Source organism: Syngnathus leptorhynchus, chromosome 11 (genome assembly GCF_054491065.1).
Source record: "Syngnathus leptorhynchus isolate UIUO chromosome 11, UIUO_Slep, whole genome shotgun sequence".
Classification (NCBI taxonomy): domain Eukaryota; kingdom Metazoa; phylum Chordata; class Actinopteri; order Syngnathiformes; family Syngnathidae; genus Syngnathus; species Syngnathus leptorhynchus.
In genome coordinates, this window is record NC_141205.1 from 7433047 (window position 1) to 7454336 (window position 21290).

A 21290-nucleotide genomic window follows, 5' to 3' on the forward strand; every position below is an offset into this window, starting at 1 on the left:
GGTGTCATTACCGAGATAGGTGTTAACGGAGTTGCAGGGCGACCACAGAGGTCTATTAGCAAGGTTTTAGAATGCTTGTCATCGCTGTCCTGCCGAGAGTTGAAAGCTAATTCAAGTACCACAGCGTGCTCTTTTGAAGTCTCCAGTTTATTTATACTATTCATGCATCATTCATTTATTCCTCAGACATAGTTGTAATAGATTTTTTTCCCTTTAACCTGAACGTCTAGTTAGACAAAAATGATTGAGCCCATCAAGTGACTACAACTAGCAAATGCTTGTTAATATGTCTACTGTGCAGCTCATTAATTTTCCCCATCTTCACGACGACCCCGCAAAAGTCCGCGGTCTTATCTTCATCTCTACCCTCTTGAATGAGTATCGTTCACCAGTTCGCCCGTCAGTCAAAATGTACCAAGTCCCCCAGTAGATGCCGTTCGTCACGCCGCTGTAGCGCCCCCGGTAATAGTGCCCGTTCAAGTTGGCAGCCAGGCAGGCATCGAACCACCAGCCGGCCCCGTAGTAGTGACCGCAGTTTCCGGCAGCGTAGCGGTCGTGATCTCTGTCAGTGGTGCTGAAAGATCTGCCATCGTGGTTGTAACGTTTGCTGTAGCTCAGTGCATTACCCGCATCGCCGGAATACTCGCGGGATGTCAGGCGGTACCTGGAGGAGTCGGAGAACGAGGTCATTTCAGGGCTAGATGTTTTCAAGAATCGGAGCGTGTGTGTTTTGTAAACAAAGACGAACCGCTGTGCCTCTGCGGCCACTTTGAAGTTGTTGTAGGTGGCGTGGCGCCTCTGCTGGTGCCAGTCCTCCAGCTCGATACGAAGCTGGTATTGACCAGTTGACGTGAGCGCGTGCAGTGCCGCGTTGCCCAGCCAGTGCTCCCCTTGCGGATTGCCAAAGCCTTCCCGGTATTCCTGCCATGTCCTGTTGAAATCCACTGAGCCGTCCTGACGATTCTGGATCACCGTCCAGCCGCCTCCCGTCGTCACCATGTCACATTTAGCCTGAGCCAAAACAAAGACTTTGATATTCCAAAGCCCGGGTCTAAAAGAAGCAGGGGGCAACTGGGGGTCCGTGTGTGTGTTTAATAGGTGCGCTACATGTGAAATACCTCCAGTGCCGGTCTGTGCAGGTCAGGCTGAATGGTGTAGATACCGTTCTCTTTGATCCCCAGCCTGTAAATCTCCGCACAGTCCTGAGGATGCAATCTTTCCAAAGGGGCGACTGGCGAGCAGAGTTGGATTTCATTCCTTGAGTTTGTCAAATCGTAGTCAATAATACACATGGCTTTAGCCTGCTCTGTAAACGTGCTAGCAAACCATTTAGTCAAATTAAGTTATGGGCCACAACCATCTTTAACAGGCCTTTTTGATTGAAATAGTAGCCATGTAGTCAGCAGGGTGGCTTAAAACCCCATTAAACTATGTCACGGAGTACCGCATGGGTCGAGGACGAGTCCCTTACTTTTTGAATGAAGGTCGTGAGTTTAAATTCAAGAAGAAATTGTTCTCGTCTTAATTGCACCAACATAATGAATTGCTGTGCAAAACTCAATGAGTTCTTATGAGTTAATCTGTGTATATGCTGAACACATAACATAACCTATGTGTTATATTTCCAGACGATTCTCGGTTGCGCTTTGACGGTGTCACCTGTAGGATGATGATGTGTGATGCTCTTGAGGAAAAGAAGCAGGTCTTTCTCCCGTTCTCTTCCCACGGCTGCAGCCTCTGTCGACGCCGAGACACACGAGGTTATCGGCGTGCCGCAACGCTCATGTCACGTGTAGAAATTGCTCTTTTTAAATGTGCCTCATGTCTCGAGCCATAAAACCATTGTCTTTGCGCATTTTTTTTCCATCCTTCCCAATACATCTACCATCTGATGCACTCACCTATGACCTCACTGGGATTCTGCTTATTCCGTGTAAGCGAGTGAGCGCACCAGCATGTGTGTGTTTGTTCATCCATTTGCGCATATCGGAGAAGAGGGAGGTGCATAAAAATGCACGGTGCATACCCAGTCGTTTAGCCATGGCCCCGAGGGCCTGGCCGTGACAGTGGAGGTCACACTCTGTCAGCACGGCTCCCATTAGCGCCAGGATGGCCCCCAGAGAGTTGCTGTCCTGGCCAAACCAAGCTCCCCCTGTTTCCTGGAGAGACAGCATGCAGCGTTGCAGCTGAAGCAAGCGCTCCTTCACAACTCCGTCCTGCAAAGACAGTAGCAGCCGTACATTCAAAAGTCCAATACCGGCGAGCGTTTTGTTTCCCTCATCCACCTGTTGTCGCCTGAGCTCAGCACAAAGCATCCAATGAGGACATTTCTGTAGCACAACTAATTTTATCTTTCCACCGCTCTTCGGTGCTGCTAAATTTAGCGGGCCTTATGTCCCGTGGGAAAAGACCATCTCTGGCCACAGTGCTGTTTGATTTACCAAGCTATCGCTCACCTGTGGCTGAACCTGAGGAAAGTCCGACCTGTGCTCCACCTTCCAAGGAGCGTTCGAGATGGCCGCGAGCGAGCCGCCCTTCCTGCAGGGCTGTTGACCCTCACACGCGTCACTTCCAATTCTGGTCGCAGGTGAGATTGGAGCTGCCACCAAAGTGTCCCTGCAGGCAGGCTGTGTGCAGTCCACAGATGCCTGACAGGAGAGAAACACTCCCGCAGACAGTGACAACAGAGCAAGCATGCCCGGTGAACCGAGAGGAATCATGAGCAAATTGAGATGTTGCTCCTGGAAGCTGAAAGTGATGTTTGTCCGACTTGGAGGTGTCTGTCTTGTTCTTGATCTTTGTAAACTTCCACTCTTATCGCGTTTCAGGAAGTGGCTCTTCATTTAGTGTTGGCTGGATTATCCTCTGATTTTAGATTCTTCTCTAGTTGTCCTCCTGCAATTGATTTTGTCATCTCTTTTTTTTTCTTCTTCAGTGCATCTCAGTCTTGGTCATCCTCTCTCTCTTGCACTCACTCTGCTTTGGCTCAGATTCCTCGATAACTGTGACACTCTTTGCTGTCCGACACGGACTAATGCACCCACCCCCCCTGATACGCATACACACATGTGCAACACACATCCCACTAATTCGGTACATTTGCTCTTCTATCGTTAATATTTTTAACAATAACCAATTACAACATAGGATGCAAATAATGACAACCTATAATTCATATTGTAAGCGTTAAGGGAACATTAAGCTTTATTTTATTCACTGTATAAATGTTAAATTCCTTGGATGATTAATCGATGACTGGAATTTTACCCTGACAAATAAAAAAAATCCAATATTGGTCAGGCCTACGTTGAAATTGAATGCCGACATTCTTCAACCAAGTCTTAGTTATGCCTTCTGGATGGGGATTCAGCAATGTAGCAGATGCTTCAAGAATGTGGCTCTATTAGCTCAGACATTCATGTCATCTCCTCACTCACCTTCTTTTGTGTAGCAGTGTTTTGTTTACAAACGGACTTCCGAGGTGGTCATAAAGACCGCCTTGATGAATAGGTGAGAGAGAGCAGGAATTTCTCCCAAAACACCAAAGTAAGGGCCAGTTAACAAGATTAAGATGGAAAGAATCCGTAAAGATTCATTTGACAGAAAAAAAATAGTCCTAAACCACAACATCTATCCATAGCTGCTTAAAAATCAAGTAATTAAACAATGAGGAGTTGGAGTAAGTGACGTCTGACCTCACAGAATTGTGTTGTTTTTTTTAATACACTAAATGTATATAAATTCAGTCATTTTATGTTTTGGATGCATTAATATGGTCGCACAATATCAGTTCCTCATTCTCATGGAATGCCCTCAAAACCTCAATATATATATATATATATATATATATATATATATATATATATATATATATATTTTTTTTTTTTTTTTTTTTTTTTTTTTTTTGTGAAAACCTATAGGTCCAGAGTAATCAAGCAAAGTGTACTGTCAAATAGAATCAAATGGACCTCAGAACAGCAATGAATTTATCTAAGTAAGTGAACACTGCCACCAAGTGGTGAGGGATGACATTTCTATTGGTTTTTCATTCTCTCAGAACAAACCATCACAATATGTTCTCCAAATATATTCTATTCAACCTCACTTGGGTGTGGGGGTATATAGCTGGTCGCCAGCCAATTGCAGGGCACACAATTTATTTGTATCACGATTATATTTCTGCTTTAAAAATTCTCTCTCTCTCCCTCGCTCTCTCTCTCATCCCTGCAGCGAAGCGATTTTTACGTCACTGGCAGTGACGTCGACGTGGGCGGGGTTTGGAGAAGGAAGTGAAAGGGGAAGAGAGAATCCAAGAAGGGAGCGTAGCACAAACTTGGCTCGCTGGTTGGCTAGTTTTTCGACAAAGTGCCAAATTTGCCAAGTGATTATAATCAGCCTCTTTTGTGTATGATATTTTTTCTTTTATTTGTTTCCAAAAATAGTTAATACGACATCGATTTTTGGCAAAGGTTTTGGTGCCGGGCGAGCTAGCTAACGTACCGCCTAGTTAGCTGTCAGCGATCAACAGTAGCAAGCTCGTTAGCCAACACGTCCCAGCCGGCAAGAAGACAAATTCTGTGTTACAAACGAAAAGTAAGTGTTGTCATTTTGCGATTGTTAAATGTGGACTGACGCAAATGGTGATGACTCTGCTGGGACTAACGTGATTGGGGAGTGGGGACTGTTTGTCCAAAAACAGGCCTCTGGGCCCCACTTTATCAAGACGGCAGGATCAAGTTGTATAATCATAAAAGGTGTTGTCTAAAATGTAAAGTTTTGGGACAATGAAAATCAAATTAGTACATAAATGCATGGTATAACATTTATCCGGATATGTTTCAACGCATTCTAGATCCAAATTTAAAATCGTGTGTTTTTCTGTTGCCACTGGCGAGTGAGGCTGTTTATTTGTGCATGTCAGGTTTCAATTCTAATATGACTCACTGAGTTCTCGTCAAAACACGCTGTTCACTCTGGACTAGATGAGACCCAAGTTATACAAGAATGTACCAACACCTGGCAACCATCATGTTTTGATGCGGAGACATGTCCATGTTCTTTTAGTAGAAGGAATCAACTTGCAGTACAAGAAGCTCTCGTGTCGTGTTGACTCTTGGATTTGATTACACATTTCAAATTTTGGATCAGAAATTGCTTTTCCATTTCTCATGCTTGATGCTTACAATGTAATAGTAATAATGACTACATGGGCTTGAATATCACATGATGGCTGACATTACGCAGTCAACGGTTGAGCTCTAGCTTCAGATTGTAATAACTTCACCCAATTACCAGCATGGTGAACTAACATTCAGTCGCCCCCTGCTCACTAAGCACGTTGTCTTGCAAGTATAAATTGAAGCCGGATAAAAAAAAAACAAAGTGACATGTGACATGGAGGAAAGCAAATAGGGAAGATTACTCAATAATGCAATTATGCAAATCCAATTTCCCCTCAAAGCAGGAATAAAGTATATGTGTCACACTATTAATCAGTCTTAACTGTGATAAAAGTGTTCAAAGAAGTCACGGTGCTGCTTTGAGATACAAGTGACCCGAGTGGTTTTAAAAGCAAGAATGTTTTGAACAATTGATTGCAGCAACACATGTCTGGCTGATTACGTCGAGTAGAGCAGCCAACATCTGCTTTTAGAAGACTTGTTGCTGTCTGGCAGTCAGACATGACAAACATGCATGTATGGAAGCCAGGTTCCAATCTGTGGGAGCATATTTGCACAGAGATAAATTTCAAGATACAAATATGAACACGGACAGCTTTTTGTTTGTTTCTACCCCCCTGAAATCTTAAATCAGATATTTGAACAGCTTGCTTGCTGGTTTCCTCGATTAAAAACAGAGTCAATATTCTTGCATTCAGGACTAAAGATTAAGTCCTGGCTAGGAATGTGAGATGAATGCCAAAATCGAAATCAAGATATTTCAATTTATCACACTTGAATGCTTTATGCTGTTCTGTATATATTAAAAAAAAAAAGAAGTCAAGCACAGGTTGCCCAATACGTAACTGCCGTTTCTTGCACAAGTATTTCACGACTTCTTACTGTTTTCCGTTAGGGTGGTTTGGCAGCGTGGATACCTAATTGTTAAATCAATCAATAGACTGTTGTGACAGAAGTCGTGGTGGTGCGTAGGGGAGTCATGTGGTTCTCGTGATTTGTCCAACGACTTCCATAGCACATGACTGCTTCTCACAGCCGATTGGCCCGATTGTATCAAGTGTCGCCCACATTTACTTGTACAGCCTTCTGATTTGAACACAGAGAGATCATGGCAAACCATTTGTACTTTGTTTTCAGCAGCTCTTTGAAAAATGACCTCCAGGAAGAAAGTGCTCTTGAAAGTCATCATCTTGGGAGATTCCGGGTGAGTTGGGACTTTTTTTCTCTTGGATTCCTTTAGCTGTCGTGTCAAATTCTCATGTCTGTTGTTTCCCCCCCACCAGCGTCGGAAAGACGTCCCTCATGAACCAGTATGTCAACAAGAAGTTCAGTAACCAGTACAAAGCTACAATCGGCGCAGACTTTCTCACCAAGGAGGTGATGGTGGATGATCGACTTGTGACCATGCAGGTTTGTCGCCACTCGACACGCGAGAGTAACATCCTATTCATTCCCGTCTACAGCGCGATCCGATCCTTACGGTTAGCAGTAATGAGTCATCAAATCATTGGTGTCGATTTCACCGCTCAGATCTGGGACACGGCCGGCCAGGAGAGGTTTCAATCGTTAGGTGTGGCATTCTATCGTGGAGCGGACTGCTGCGTGCTGGTGTTTGATGTGACCGCGCCCAACACCTTTAAAACCCTGGACAGCTGGAGGGATGAGTTTCTGATCCAGGCCAGCCCTCGAGACCCCGAGAACTTCCCGTTTGTGGTGCTCGGCAACAAGATCGACTTGGAGAACAGACAGGTAGGTGTGAGGAACGATGTCACTGCCTCCTTGTTGCCCAGGTGACCGACCTTCACTTGAATGTCTTTCTTCTTGTCGCCTGTCAGGTAACCACCAAAAGGGCTCAGGCTTGGTGCCAGAGTAAGAACAACATTCCCTACTTTGAGACCAGCGCTAAAGAAGCCATCAACGTAGAGCAGGCGTTCCAGACTATCGCACGCAACGCCCTCAAACAGGTGAGTTTCATCAAACTGTATTTGTGCTTTGTCATTTCTTCCCACCATTGTCGTCTCGTCTCTCTTGTAGGAGACCGAGGTGGAGCCCTACAACGACTTCCCGGAGCCCATCAAACTGGATCGCAATGACAGACAGAAGCCGCCAGGAGGCGGCGGCTGCTGCTGAGGAACAACCTGGAACATCTTCTCTCTTGGCTTTGGGCGGATCAGTCACCTGCAACTCGCTCCCAGGGAACGGCCTTCCTTGCAAGTCTTCCTCCTTCATTTCATCCTCCTTACGCAATAAGAAGTTACTCACAGGTGTACCACCTCCTTCTCTCACTTCAATTCAAATGTATCCTGATAAACTTTGTGTACAAAGATCACACAAGAGGAGAACAACCCCCCATCCCCCTCCCTTCCCCTTCACTGACACTCCGCAGTGAGCTGTCAACTTGTTGGGCCAGATGAAGGCACCACGTTGAAACCAATTGGGAGCATAACCGGACTGGTTGATGTGTGATGTTGGCTCAGCTCAGCATCCCAAGAAGCCTGTTCGTTTTTTTTCTGTCCTGTTTCCATTGCCTGTCAAAAGTAATCGTCTTGAACTATATCTATCCTAATATCTGTATATAAAAATTACATATTTGAATGGGCGAATCTCAAGCCGATCTGAAACACATTTTTTTTTGTTTTGTTTTGCACTTTCTTGCCTTTATATGTTCTAATTGTAGAGGGATGACTGATTTTGGGCAACATCTGCCACTGAATACATGAATACATGCCTTTCCTGTGAGGGTAATATATTTCTCGTGACTTTTCCTTGTTCAAATTTCCCTATTGAACACGTTGATTGTATGGCCTCCTCCAATACAGACTTTTAACTGCTTCTCACTTCTGCAAATAATACACTCATTGGATCGTTCTTTGTGTTCATCTTTCAATGCTACCAAATGCCTAAATATGCATCACACCTACACGTCGCTCTTCTCACTTATCGGCGTGTAGCTCAGGTCGGCCAAGTACTTCACATTTTTAATGGACTGTGTGTTACAGTGTGTAGATGAGTCAAAAGGCTGGTCGATGGATGAAAATGTCAATGACAACAAAATATTCATCTTTTTGCCATGGTATTATTCCTTCTCCATGTAAAATCACTGCAATGCCAATAATGTTGTTAATGAGAATTTGAACATCAAATAAAAGATCTTGAATATATCTTCTATCATTCTTACTCTGCATTAGTTGCAGAAAAGGAAATGGGTTGAAATACCCCAAAAGTGTTTATTTTAACCCGAGTGTGAAACGCTACATATTCCCACATTTTTGGTGGAACTTAAACGCATCGGCAGTTGGCGACTCTAACTCATTCAAAACGCAACTATAAATATTACGTTAGCAAATGGCCAACCATAAAGTAAAATTACACGAAAAACAGTAATTACGAGTCATGACTTAATGTACCGAGGTTTTTTTTCCCCCGTCGAAATGTTCCTGTGTTACATGTCAAGTTGCTCCCGTCTCGAGATACAACTGTTCTGTTAAGGCGAGTTGCACAGTTTTGTCTTTCGCGAATGCAGATTCGTCACAAGTGACTTGGAACTTCCCTGATTGAAAACTGATTAAATTCTCAATAAAAACGCTGAACGAAACGTCTCATCTGCATTTCTGACTGGCTGCAAAAAATAGCCAACACTACAAAAATAACAAAAAAAATAGAAAAATCATGAGTGAGGTATGAACCCATGACACAAAGAAACAAGCACTACTAACTTGGCACCACCGAACCCACTGTGCTATCGTGACAATCAGGTAGTTGAACAAATAATGTTAAATATAGTCAACACTAAATTACACGCCGAGGGTAAGCGTTGATCTGACCCACTCATGTTAACTGTAGTGATGTGCATTCCAGTTCTTTTAACACACACACACACTGATCCTTTTTTTTTTTTTTTTTAAATAAATCAAATAATCAAAAATCATGGTCAAAGTTTCACGGAAAGTGAAAAGTGCCACACCCACCCTCACCCCCACTTTCTGATTGGCTGTTGGATCTGTGACGTCACAAGGACACTCCATTAGGTACACCGCCATTTTCAGGTGTACCTAATAACAGGCCACTTCATTAGGGAAAAATCATGGTCAAAATTTAAATGAAAGTGAAAAGTGCCACACCCAAACAACCCCCCACTTTCTGATTGGCTGGTTCATCTGTGACGTCACAAGGACACTCCATTAGGTACACCGCCATTTTCAGGTGTACCTAATCACCGGCCACTTCATTAGGGAAAAATCACGGTCAAAGCTTAACTGAAAGTGAAAAGTGCCACACCCAAACAACCCCCCACTTTCTGATTGGCTGGTTGATCTCTGACGTCACAAGGACACTCCATTAGGTACACCGCCATTTTTAGGTGTACCTAATCACAGGCCACTTCATTAGGGAAAAATCATGGTCAAAATTTAAATGAAAGTGAAAAGTGCCACACCCAAACAACCCCCCACTTTCTGATTGGCTGTTGGATCTGTGACGTCACTCGGACACTTATTAGGTACACCGCCATTTTCAGGTGTACCTAATCACAGGCCACTTCATTAGGGAAAAATCATGGTCAAAATTTAAATGAAAGTGAAAAGTGCCACACCCAAACAACCCCCCACTTTCTGATTGGCTGGTTGATCTGTGACGTCACAAGGACACTCCATTAGGTACACCGCCATTTTCAGGTGTACCTAATCACAGGCCACTTCATTAGGGAAAAATCATGGTCAAAATTTAAATGAAAGTGAAAAGTGCCACACCCAAACAACCCCCCACTTTCTGATTGGCTGGTTGATCTGTGACGTCACAAGGACACTCCATTAGGTACACCGCCATTTTCAGGTGTACCTAATCACAGGCCACTTCATTAGGGAAAAATCACGGTCAAAGCTTAACTGAAAGTGAAAAGTGCCACACCCAAACAACCCCCCACTTTCTGATTGGCTGGTTGATCTCTGACGTCACAAGGACACTCCATTAGGTACACCGCCATTTTTAGGTGTACCTAATCACAGGCCACTTCATTAGGGAAAAATCATGGTCAAAATTTAAATGAAAGTGAAAAGTGCCACACCCAAACAACCCCCCACTTTCTGATTGGCTGGTTGATCTGTGACGTCACAAGGACACTCCATTAGGTACACCGCCATTTTCAGGTGTACCTAATCACAGGCCACTTCATTAGGGAAAAATCACGGTCAAAATTTAAATGAAAGTGAAAAGTGCCACACCCAAACAACCCCCCACTTTCTGATTGGCTGGTTGATCTGTGACGTCACAAGGACACTCCATTAGGTACACCGCCATTTTCAGGTGTACCTAATCACAGGCCACTTCATTAGGGAAAAATCACGGTCAAAGCTTAACTGAAAGTGAAAAGTGCCACACCCGCCCTCACCCCCACTTTCTGATTGGCTGTTTGATGTGACGTCATTCGGACACTCTATTAAGTATACCGCCTTTTTCAGGTTCGTTCGCGAGGATTCACGAGTGAGTGACAGACAGCGTTGCTGCTATGCCAGCCGACACAAGTTATGCTGACGTTGATGTTTTAATTTTACATTTGTAATCTTTGGGTAATATTTATTCGTTCGTGAACGGGAAGTTACGTCATTTTCTTCTTCGTTTTGTTTCACGGCGAGGTGGCACCAGCTTCAATGTACATTACAGACACCTACTGGTTGAAGTCATATTAACTGGAAAAAAACCTGAATCAATTTAGGAAGCGATTCCTTCACTCTCATTCAGCGGTGTTATATTGATCGGCTTTGCGTATTAATAGGGGTGTGGAGAGAACAAGATTTCACAAATGCTTGTCTGTCATGCGACGCGCGGAGGGTGAGCAGTGAAAGATGGTACACTTGCACAGCCAATGATGATTTAACTATTCTATGACGTCAATGCATGGATTTTGAAATAGTAGTGTAAGGACCGTTAAAATGCGGAATAGAGACAAACAACAGTAAAGTCAATCAAGGTGAATTTTATTTGTGTAATACAAATATAACGTCATAACACAATACAACATAAATTAGACTCGCGCGAGGAAGCTGTCAAACTTGAAGATTGGGCGCGCCTCTAAGGACTTGTGAATGTCAACATTGTGCAAAGTGCTCTGATGTCGACCTTAACAGAATAAATCCAATAAATCAAGCCTTGGAACGCAACATTGAACATTATGTATTGCAATCGCTATCACGATAGCACAACGGGCGCCTTCTTTTTGAGCCTTTTTCTTATTCTTTTTTTCTTCTTCGTTTTCTGCATTTTCTGCACAACATACGATGTCATGTATGCTGTACTTTATTTCTTTGCATCACAGTTTCAAACCTTGCTTTTGACTTTTCTATTTATTTTCTTTTTTATTTAGTGTTTGCTATTTCATGCAGCTTGTCGGAATTATAAACGAGACATTTCGTTCAGCGTTTTTATTAAGAATTTGAACAGTTTTGGAATCAGGGAAGTTCCAAGTCGCTGTTCCGAATCTGCAGTCGCGAAACACAAAACTGCGCAAGTCGCCCGACCGTAACAGTCGTAACTCGAGACGGGGAGCGAGACAACATGACGTGCGATACCCACTCCTCGAGTTCCGTTACCTTTGCGGAAATAACTCGAGCAGAGAGCGGCTACTTCCGCCTTGTAGCTGCTTTTCCTGACACATCAAAATGGTGAGCTACACTGTACATATTTGCTCCTCGATGACTTTTCGCTTCTCTCCGAACTTTAACCGTGTCTTCTGCCTTCGACAAATGCGTCACTGGCGTTAACTCGTTGGACAGCATGTAGCCACTGCTCTCATTCAAATATACTCGACAGCTAATTAGCTAACAGGCTAATTGTAGCTAGTCGACTCTTTAATGTTATATGTGTATATATCTTTAGTATTTAATCCAAACAGGGTCGACTATTATCCTTTGGAAGCAATATGTCTCTTAGGACAACGATAAAGGATCGCGACTATGATCGTAAATGCTAGCAAGCTAAAGCTAACAGCTGCTGATGCTTCCAGCTGTCATTTGACCAGCCTCCACAGTGCACTGACTCCAAACACACAGGACAATGGCAATTGAATCACCATCAACTATTTAATTCTTCACATTCTGCCTATGTTGTTGTAATATTTTAATGGTCTTCAGACGGCCACCTTGCGGCCCTACCTGAATGCGGTGCGAGCCACACTACAGGCCGCCTTGTGCCTGGAGAACTTCTCTTCTCAGGTGGTTGAGAGACACAACAAGCCTGAGGTGGAAGTACGGTGAGTGTGTTAGTTTTCGCTTCTTTTCAGGGAAGGTCTGTGAATAACTCTGTCCGTCTCATGTCCACCTACAGAAGTAGCAAGGAGCTTCTCCTCCAGCCCGTTGTCATTAGCCGCAACGACAAGGAGAAAGTCCTCATTGAGGGCTCCATCAACTCGGTTAGAGTCAGCATCGCCGTCAAACAGGTGAGACCGGCCGGCGCCCACGCTGTGGTCTCTCATCCCGCGCGATAACATACTCGTGTGTTGTATCCACCAGGCCGACGAGATCGAGAAGATCCTGTGCCACAAATTCATGCGCTTCATGATGATGAGGGCGGAGAACTTCTTCATCCTGAGGAGGAAACCGGTGGAGGTGAGCAGAGTGCTGCTTGAACATGTGACAATTCTAGCTTGAATATTGTCCAATATTTTAATTAATTTAGTATTACCCCATTTTCTGAGAAACCTATTGACTGTATTGTATTACTAACTGATGTCAAATAAATTATGTCCCAAAAATTTTTTTGCGTGTTCAGGGTTACGACATCAGCTTCCTGATCACCAACTTCCACACGGAGCAGATGTACAAACACAAGCTGGTGGACTTTGTCATTCACTTCATGGAGGAGATCGACAAGGAGATAAGCGAGATGAAACTGTCCGTCAACGCCAGAGCTCGCATTGTCGCTGAGGAGTTTCTCAAAAATGTCAGATTTCAACCTTAATTGCGCTTTTTATTTGCTAAAATTATGTCGAAAGGGCGGGTGCTATAAATCTAACACATTTTTGTTTTGCAGTTCTGAAACAGAAGAAACATTCCCCATGAATGCCAGTGTGAGAGAAGACATCAGCCAAGATGACAAATATCAATAATGTTTGTACTGTGCTTCTTCTTGGTACATTTCTAATCCGTGTTGAGGAGCACAGGCTGGATTTGTTTTCCTTGATGATTGAAATCCTTTTTTTTTTTTTTTTTTTTTATATATATATATTTTATTGTGCTATGCTTTGTTACAACTGCGATGCAATCAATTGGTGCATGATGTTTTATTACAGAGTCCAACCTATTGTAGATTGAAATCATCCAAAATAATAAATATACTCACTAATAGGGAAAATGAATGTGTTTTTATATACCAAGCAGAAAAACTTTGACATTTATTTTGAAAGAGAGCAGCAAGGCAAAGTACACTTTTCACAATAATCGTGTACGTAAACCATTATAGAATAGAATAAAAAGTAATAAAACATATGAAGATTACGATAACAACAATTTGACAAACATTTTTAGATTTGCTTTGAACAGGCACCAATCTGAATACATCAGTGAAAACAAACATTGGGCATGGGCACTGTTAATTGCAATGTGTGGAACTGATTAACAATCCTACAACAAAATTGGCTCACTAAAATAGTTCACCCTAACGTCAAACACCAATCATGTAGGAAAATAACACTTCTGTTTTTTTTGTCCATCACAGTCAAAGAAAAGCCACTAAATGTTACCCCAAAGATGATTTCCATTGTTTCCAGGCCTATCGCTGACATTCATGTCCACATCCGGAACATTTCACAAAGACAATACATGTTGAAAAGGCTCATTAAAAAGTCGGAAAGACCCAAAAAAGCACCAGTTACATCGTCCCCACTCATTCTGATAGTACACCAATCATGCATAGAAGGATTTCAACAACTTATGACAATGTTTCCTCAAATAGTAGCTGACCTCCAATGCAGTGATTCTCAAAGTGGGTACCACGCTCCCTCTAGTGGCCTCCAGAAGAATGACTGCCCAAGTCCAGTTCAGTTGTATTAAACCTTAAGGACATTTCTAATATATCATAAGAATTGTGTCCATTTATGAGGTCGCTTGATCTAAATCTAAATGATTTTCTGGCCACTATTTTTTTGTTGCAACGTTCAAACTACTGAAACACAAACAGTTCCTTCTTTCACCCACAGCTTTAGAAAACAGCAAGACATTAAGTGAGCGCTTTTGGCAGTGCTACGTAGTAACAAAAAACACACACGCCGTTCATTCGGAAAGTACTCGGAATAGTACAAAACAGGATACCGGTGCCAAACCTCGACGGCGAGCGTCCTCACGAGGCAGTCGAGAAGTCACACGAGAAGCGTCAGAAGTGCGTCGGCACGGTTTTCAGAGCGGCCTCTGTGCTACGCTGCACGTTCACATTCTGCAACAGCCACAGTTTTTGACATCAACAGGGAAATAAAACAAATGGATTTATTAGATTGCGTCTTTCCAAGACAACAAGAAATACAAATGGGACATTAATACTGATCATGAAGGAACATCTTTTACAATGAAGATAAATTTAACATGACAATTATAAGAGGTTACAAGTTGTGTATTGGCTTCATGGTTAAAGTATAAGACAGACACTGGAGGAAGATGTTTTGTAAAGCATCTTTCAAAGCAAGGATGGAGGCGCGTGTGTGGACATCAAGTCGGCCTCCTGGCTGAGATGAGTCTGGGTAAAAAAAATGCGGTAAGGAGAGCTAAATCACTCCTTGATTGGTCACGGCGGGCCGCTTACGCACCTCCGGTCGCTCTCGGTGCGTGTTCACCGCATCCACGCCCAAATAGATGGACTCCACCTTGCATCCTGAGAAAACAGATGCCCGTCAGCCGTCTTCAAAACATCCGTTTGAATGATGATGATGAGGAGGAAGAAAGCTTACCGTACGCCAGTGGGGTGAGTTTCAACACCGTATGTAACGGACACTTCAGATAAGGCAACTCCGCTGCGGAACAACAAGACACAACTTTAATAAATAATTGTTGTGATGCATCTTTTCAGCGTGTACTTAATTCTGTGTGTCATACCTGCGGTCTTGTCTAAAAAGTAAGCGAGAAGGCAACGCATCACGGCCTGGTGACAAATGACCAGAACGTTCTCCTGCCTCTCCAGCTCCATGATGACGGGCTCCAAACGCTGCACCAAATCTTCATACGACTGTGAGAAAAGAACACGGTGAGAACGCAATGCATGATTTATTTATTTATTTTTTCAATCTAGCAGGTGGGTGGCTGACCTCTCCTTTAGGATAGCGGTAGCGATATTTGTCCTGGTCTCTCAATGCAAACTCCAGAGGGTAATGCTCCTGGATCTCTTCATACATCATCTCCTCACACACACCCTACGAGATGAGAGGAAACGATGAGTTAAGGTGCCATAAAAAATTTTATGACAGTGTTCAATATTCCACTCACAGCGTCGATCTCATTGAGAGTTTTCCACTGTTCGTACGGCACTCCCAGACACTCGGCTGTCTGGATGGTTCTCTTCATCTGGCTGGTCCACGCTTTCAGATCTTTGATATTCTGCTCCTGGATGTACTTCCTCAGACATTTGGCATACTAGCAGAACGATACCAAACACGACAAAGTGTCAGAACGTTGAACGTTGTGACGCCGTTGTAGGCGTCGCACCTCTTTCCCCCGCGCCGACAAGGCCGAGTCGCCTCCGATGCGTCCTTTGATGTTCAGGTCGCTCTCGCCGTGCCGACTCAGGTAGATGGAGCGCGGCGTGATGTGGATGTTCATTAGGTAGTACACGATCCGGCTCTGGATGTGATCCTGCACGCGGTTCACCAGGTAACGGCGGCCGACATCCATGATCTTGATGTAGGGCATGTCTCTTTAAGACAAGACAGTGATTTAAAAAATGCTTTCAGTTATATTTTTCCCTCAGGTGTCACCTCACCTGTCCAAAACCTCATCCAGAGGCTGATAGGATGACTCATAACATTTGATCCTCTTCATAAAGTCTTCAATGGCCTCTTGAGTGTCACAGTGGATGTAGTCCGGGTTGCCGAGTTTCACTTGCTATCGCAAAGAGTAAAGATGTCGGCTTTGTTTGCGTGTAAACGGAGACTCCACGATGATAACTCACCACGATGTTTTGGGCAATGACGTCTGGGTCTTCACACACAGACTCCACAAAGAACACCTGCACGCATGATAAGTCACTGGGTCAAAGGGTTGGTCTCACAGCAGCCGAAGCGCTTACCTTGAAACCGTTTTGTTCGGCAAACTTGACAATGGCTCCTCGTCTTTCTCTCGTCGTATTGGTGGCGTCAAATACCTGAACGGGTAGAGAAGTAAATGAATCATCCTCGAGAGCTTTGTTATCGTTTTGAATAGAGGAAAACACTCACGGCCACTTGCCCTCCTTCAACGCTGAGGTACTGCCGAATGTCGTTAAGAGCTGCCATGGCGCAGTTACTGCAGGAACAGGAACACACACTTTACAGATGCAGCTCAACAAAAGAAGATGTTGAAACTAAATGATGAGGAAAACTACACCATTTAGTTTACTCACCGTCTGATTTTTAAGCCTTCTTCATTATCCGGACTGAAAAACTCAAAGGATTTGTAGATCTTCACACGCTCTCTACGGTACTGGCCCACGTTGAACTCTTTAAAAAAATAAAATAAAATAAAATAAAAAAAAGACGATGTTGATGCTTACAGAAGATGTTGCTCACGCTTCAGTGACTTAAATACCTTTGGTGGGTACTCCGATCCAGTTTAAGTAGCGGGTTAGCTTCTTGGAGATGTAGGTCTTCCCTCGAGCTGGAAGGCCCACTGTCACGATGAGGGTGGGGCAGTTGGTCATGCATACTGTAAAAAAAAAAAAAAAAAAAAATCAATTTCTGCTCACTCAATGTTGCTCAATTGTCAACTTCACTGTGAAAGTAAGACGGGAAGTCAGGAAGCGACTTACAAGCCAAGGGAAAGAGGACAACGTAACAAGAGATGATTTTTAGCATATTTAAATCATTCTGATTGGTTCAACGTACATTTGGAGAGTCTGCTACTTTCTTTTTCAAATTACAAGCCAAACAATCACGACAGGCTTATTTGTTTCCCTGTTAGGGAATCTAAAATGTTCACGTGATAAAAATGTTAAAGACGCTTCATGTCTGAATACACATTAATTTTGGTGACAATGGATAGCGTTTTTCTGATGTTTTTTTTTTTCTGGTCTACTATGGTCATAATTTTAATACCTGCAGTAAATGACTAATTGTGACCTTAATTTAACTCCTAGTGTTTCTGCAGAATATCTGCAAAGTGAGTAGAGAGTGGACTCCAATGACAGATTCAGTGAAAGCTGCAGCTGAAAAACAGGAGCACAACACGCAGCGCTTGACTCAGCAAAAACAAAAAGGGACCTGCAACAGAGGCATCCAGATGGGAGAGTGCGTTTCAAAACAACCCGATGTTGTGGACAAACTCAATTAAGTCCAGTTGAAGAAGCATGTGACCATTTGCGGCGGAAATGATGCCATTGGGAAATATTCACGTCAAACAAATCAAACGCATACACAACTTAAGACTACTTCGAGGAAGACGCGCATCCTTTGGCGTCCATCTACTGCATCTTCTTACCACGTCTCTGTGCAATGTGGCCGCTCTTGCCCGGTGTCCAGATCTTCCTCAGCGGGTTCTGAGTGAGCTCCCGCGGGAAGGCTTCTACCAGATACTCCTTGTTGTCTAACATCATTCACGACGATGCTGTTCCTGCTGCTGTCTACAAGTAACTCACTAAAAGCTCGATTCTGCGCGCACTGAGGCTGCTGGGGAGAGGATGTCTCATATCAGCTGAGGAACAGCAGGTTGTCGTTACCGTAATGACTGGTAGAGCGCGCAACAAGAATGGATGAGCAAAACAAGATCGTTTTCTACCTCAAATGTGTCAATAAAACATCTGCAGGGTGATATTTGAAAGCACTAATAAATGAACGGTATTAAAAAACTGAAAATACACAAAGAGTTGCATGTGTATAACAGATTTTTACCGTAAAGCCGAGCGAGAGACGCAATAAGAAAACACTTGACGGGGAAAACAACCTTCGCGTGAACTGCACGTGGACAGCGAGTGCATGCGACGATCTTGGCCAATCAGAGAACAGACCGGAAGCCTGGCAGCCAATGAGCACAGCGGAACGCCACAACAACATGCTCGTGCATGACAGCTGGCAGGCCCAATATATAAAAACCAAACAGAAACTCAACATTTGTACTCATGATTACTCTTTAACTTCACGAATGGGTCGCCCGACAATATTACACATTTAAATATTTACTTTTTTATGTTTGATCCAAGTCGAATTCATTTGTATAAATAAGATAAATAGAGATTTTAAAAAGGTTTTGTAACTATAATGTGCATTTATTTGTCATTAGTGACTGATGAAATGCATGCAATCGGTGTCGTTTCTTGTCACTTACATGTAGGGACAGAAATCGCCGCTAGATTGCGCTGTTTCACCACTTTCACATTAACGTCCACTGCATTTATTTGGAAAACCAACAGTACGGAATGCACAGATTAATCCGGCCCAAATTGAATTGCTATGGACTGATACCTTTGAATTATAACTCAATAGGTAAGGTTATTGTCTATTTAAAAAGGTTTGAGAAGAACATCTGAATCTGTTATGTTCAGAAAGTGTGTGCGTGTGTGTGTGTGTGTGTGTGTGTGTGTGTGTGTGTGTGTGTGTGTGTGTGTGTGTGTGTGTGTGTGTGTGTGTGTGTGTGTGTGTGTGTGTGTGTGTGTGTGTGTGTGTTTGTGGGAGCAGAAGTAAAGGGAGGTGGCTGTGTTCCTCCCAAATTCCCTCAAGAACACACTCACTGACAGGAAGGGACAAATGGCCAAGATCTCAAGTCTTAAGTAGCAACTCATAAACAAAGCATCATTGTTAACATTCCCATTTTATCTCTACAATTCAAGACCAGGAATATGTGCAGCAGTGACTCTTCAATTTTCAATCATGCAAATGTCTGCAAAATAGATGATTGAAAATCAATCTTCCAAGATCGACGCTCAAGCCGTTTAGCAAACAGAATCATTTAGTTACATCTTGTTTTGTTCTTTTCTGCTACAAAATGGTAAAGCAGGAAGCATGACAACACTCCAGGGGCAGAAATATTGTCACATATATATATAGCACCAATGAGATCTGGATGGGGGAAGGGGCTGTGAACAGAACAAATCCATATCACAATTTAGCCTAAAATACAAAGACAACAACAATGACTTTACATTTCCTTACTCCACAAGCAAAACTAATGCAGAGAAATCACCACAGTGGCATTCAACGTGTGCCTAATAGAACAATAGCTCCCATCTCCAGATGTAAAAGCGGCCATAATAACAACACGGTGCACGCGTGCGCAGACGCAGCTCCGCCACAAGCCTATAATGGGATTCGGAGCGAGCGGGTGAACTTTCCCCCAGATTCTGCACAGACTCCACCAGAGAGGGAGGGAGGGAGGGAGGGAACCAGCCAGCCAGAGGGACGAATTATTGGCATTATTCATAGAAGCCGTGATAGACACAAACGCACACATATCAAAGGTATATACAAAGATGAACTGTGTGATAGACACTAAAGCTAGATGTTGCCTTTCCTCTGCAGCACATATGTGGCAAAACTGTCTGGATGCCTTTACCACCACCTCGTACCGTAGCGTTAGCATGACCAGCAAGTCATTAGGAGTAGATTAAGGTGAGCAGAGCACGGTGCCATGATGCCAGCTTGCATGTTCTCAGTCCAACATATCCTTGGGCTCAACATTATCGTGTATTCGCCAGGCACGTAGTCATCCGGCATGTCGCAGAGTGCAGCTACTTTCCAGCATCCCCTCCAGGCAATATGAATTACATAATGCAGTAACAGCCTGTATTGTATTAAAACGGACTCATTGGATTATATAGGACGCAGTACAAAGGCTGCTGCACACCTCACACTCGCTGTTTAATTTAACACTTTAGAGCAGATAAATGAGGTCATAGTCCAAAGCGCACATCAATCAACTTGTACTGCACAATATGCACGCTTGAAATGCCAAGATCTCAACTCATGACCTCTTGACCTCTGAGTACCGCTTGACGGCCTAACTGGGAATCGTCAAACCCAACCCCTAATCTGTGTGAAAAGCAAAATAAAAATAACTCTCATACAAAAAAAAATCCCAAATAATTATAACACCATTTGTTTAAAGTCATAATCAATAATCAATCAACACAAGTCTCATTGATGACTTTCCTGAGCTTAAATAAAAGGGAATAAAAATATAGGTCAAGTGAGTGGAGATTTAGGGTGGTTAGGCTCCTCTCAGCCAGGAACTGTCAGATGCTCAGGTGAACCAGCCAGGGCACTAAATGAAGCAAACGTCCCAGAATCTCTTTGGCCACATTGAAAGAGGGAGGGGCAAATTTTGAGATTGAGATATTTTTTTCATTTTATGACCTTATGCAACACTTTCCACATTTGAGTGACTATTTGCAAAGCTGACCGGTTGTGCCAACATTGACGTGATTCAAAAGGACAACAAAAACATGTCACTTAAAAAAAAATAAGCTTTTAGACAGCTTATCTACAAGACCAGCTTGCTTTCTTGCTTGCAGACTCAAGGTTAAAAAAAACAAAAAAAACATCGCAATTGGCAACACTTGACAACAAAGCCACAAACTGCGTCTGACCTCATAAAGGGTCGTCGTTTTTTCGTTAAATGTAATTTAGTGTAAGTGGGCGTTTTCTGCTCGGCATCCGGAAGCGAGCCTACGTGACACACGCTTGTTTACTTCAGCCCGCTGCTACTCGAAGCTGCACAGCTGCCGCTCCAAAAGCTTGCACGCTCCTCGAAAAGCCACAGAGCAGATCTTACCTGCCCCGTCCCGCGTGTTTCTTGGGTGGCAAGAGCCCCTCATAATTCGGCTCTAGTTCCACGCGTGGAGATGGAGACAGTCAGACAGTGAGGGGTAGAGAGGGGAGGACATCCACACTGGTGGGTTGTCGCTTGTCCGGGCAGCAATGAATGAATAGCGCGCGCGCGCGCCCTCCATAAC

The 21290-nt window shown here is 43.5% G+C and overlaps 4 protein-coding genes across 8 annotated transcripts; 2 read left to right on the plus strand and 2 right to left on the minus strand.

Moving 5' to 3' along the window:
• Window positions 1-217: 217 nt before the first annotated feature.
• LOC147049214 (fibroleukin) lies at window positions 218-3648 on the minus strand. The gene is made up of 6 exons (XM_085924451.1): window positions 2457-3648; window positions 2027-2216; window positions 1660-1737; window positions 1119-1231; window positions 749-1011; window positions 218-664 (listed from the first exon to the last, which is right to left on the minus strand). The coding sequence occupies exons 1-6, from the start codon at window positions 2841-2843 to the stop codon at window positions 322-324; spliced, it is 1374 nt and encodes a 457-aa protein (XP_085780577.1). The 5' UTR covers window positions 2844-3648; the 3' UTR covers window positions 218-321.
• Window positions 3649-4245: 597 nt separating this feature from the next.
• On the plus strand, window positions 4246-8339 carry LOC147049215 (ras-related protein rab7-like). 2 transcript variants are annotated; one of them, XM_085924618.1, is made up of 6 exons: window positions 4246-4593; window positions 6318-6384; window positions 6464-6590; window positions 6711-6929; window positions 7016-7144; window positions 7215-8339. In XM_085924618.1, exons 2-6 carry the CDS (start codon window positions 6332-6334, stop codon window positions 7308-7310), a joined length of 624 nt encoding a protein of 207 aa, XP_085780744.1. In that variant the 5' UTR covers window positions 4246-4593; window positions 6318-6331; the 3' UTR covers window positions 7311-8339. The 2 variants fall into 2 exon arrangements, with proteins under 2 accessions (XP_085780744.1, XP_085780746.1); XM_085924620.1 differs by having other exon boundaries at window positions 6321-6384.
• Window positions 8340-11701: 3362 nt separating this feature from the next.
• arpc4 (actin related protein 2/3 complex, subunit 4) lies at window positions 11702-13541 on the plus strand. Its single transcript, XM_085923648.1, has 6 exons — window positions 11702-11836; window positions 12305-12423; window positions 12498-12609; window positions 12683-12778; window positions 12942-13112; window positions 13203-13541. Exons 1-6 carry the CDS (start codon window positions 11834-11836, stop codon window positions 13206-13208), a joined length of 507 nt encoding a protein of 168 aa, XP_085779774.1. The 5' UTR covers window positions 11702-11833; the 3' UTR covers window positions 13209-13541.
• Window positions 13542-13685: 144 nt separating this feature from the next.
• On the minus strand, window positions 13686-21255 carry pfkfb4b (6-phosphofructo-2-kinase/fructose-2,6-biphosphatase 4b). 4 transcript variants are annotated; one of them, XM_085923646.1, is made up of 14 exons: window positions 21110-21255; window positions 16937-17053; window positions 16752-16848; window positions 16588-16654; window positions 16440-16514; window positions 16323-16379; window positions 16134-16255; window positions 15860-16067; window positions 15641-15787; window positions 15463-15567; window positions 15254-15383; window positions 15109-15171; window positions 14968-15032; window positions 13686-14897 (listed from the first exon to the last, which is right to left on the minus strand). In XM_085923646.1, the coding sequence occupies exons 1-14, from the start codon at window positions 21150-21152 to the stop codon at window positions 14838-14840; spliced, it is 1356 nt and encodes a 451-aa protein (XP_085779772.1). In that variant the 5' UTR covers window positions 21153-21255; the 3' UTR covers window positions 13686-14837. The 4 variants fall into 4 exon arrangements, with proteins under 4 accessions (XP_085779772.1, XP_085779773.1, XP_085779771.1 ...); XM_085923647.1 differs by lacking the exon at window positions 21110-21255 and adding an exon at window positions 19905-20152; XM_085923645.1 differs by lacking the exon at window positions 21110-21255 and adding an exon at window positions 17825-18365 and having other exon boundaries at window positions 13686-14600.
• Between the last annotated feature and the right edge of the window lie 35 nt (window positions 21256-21290).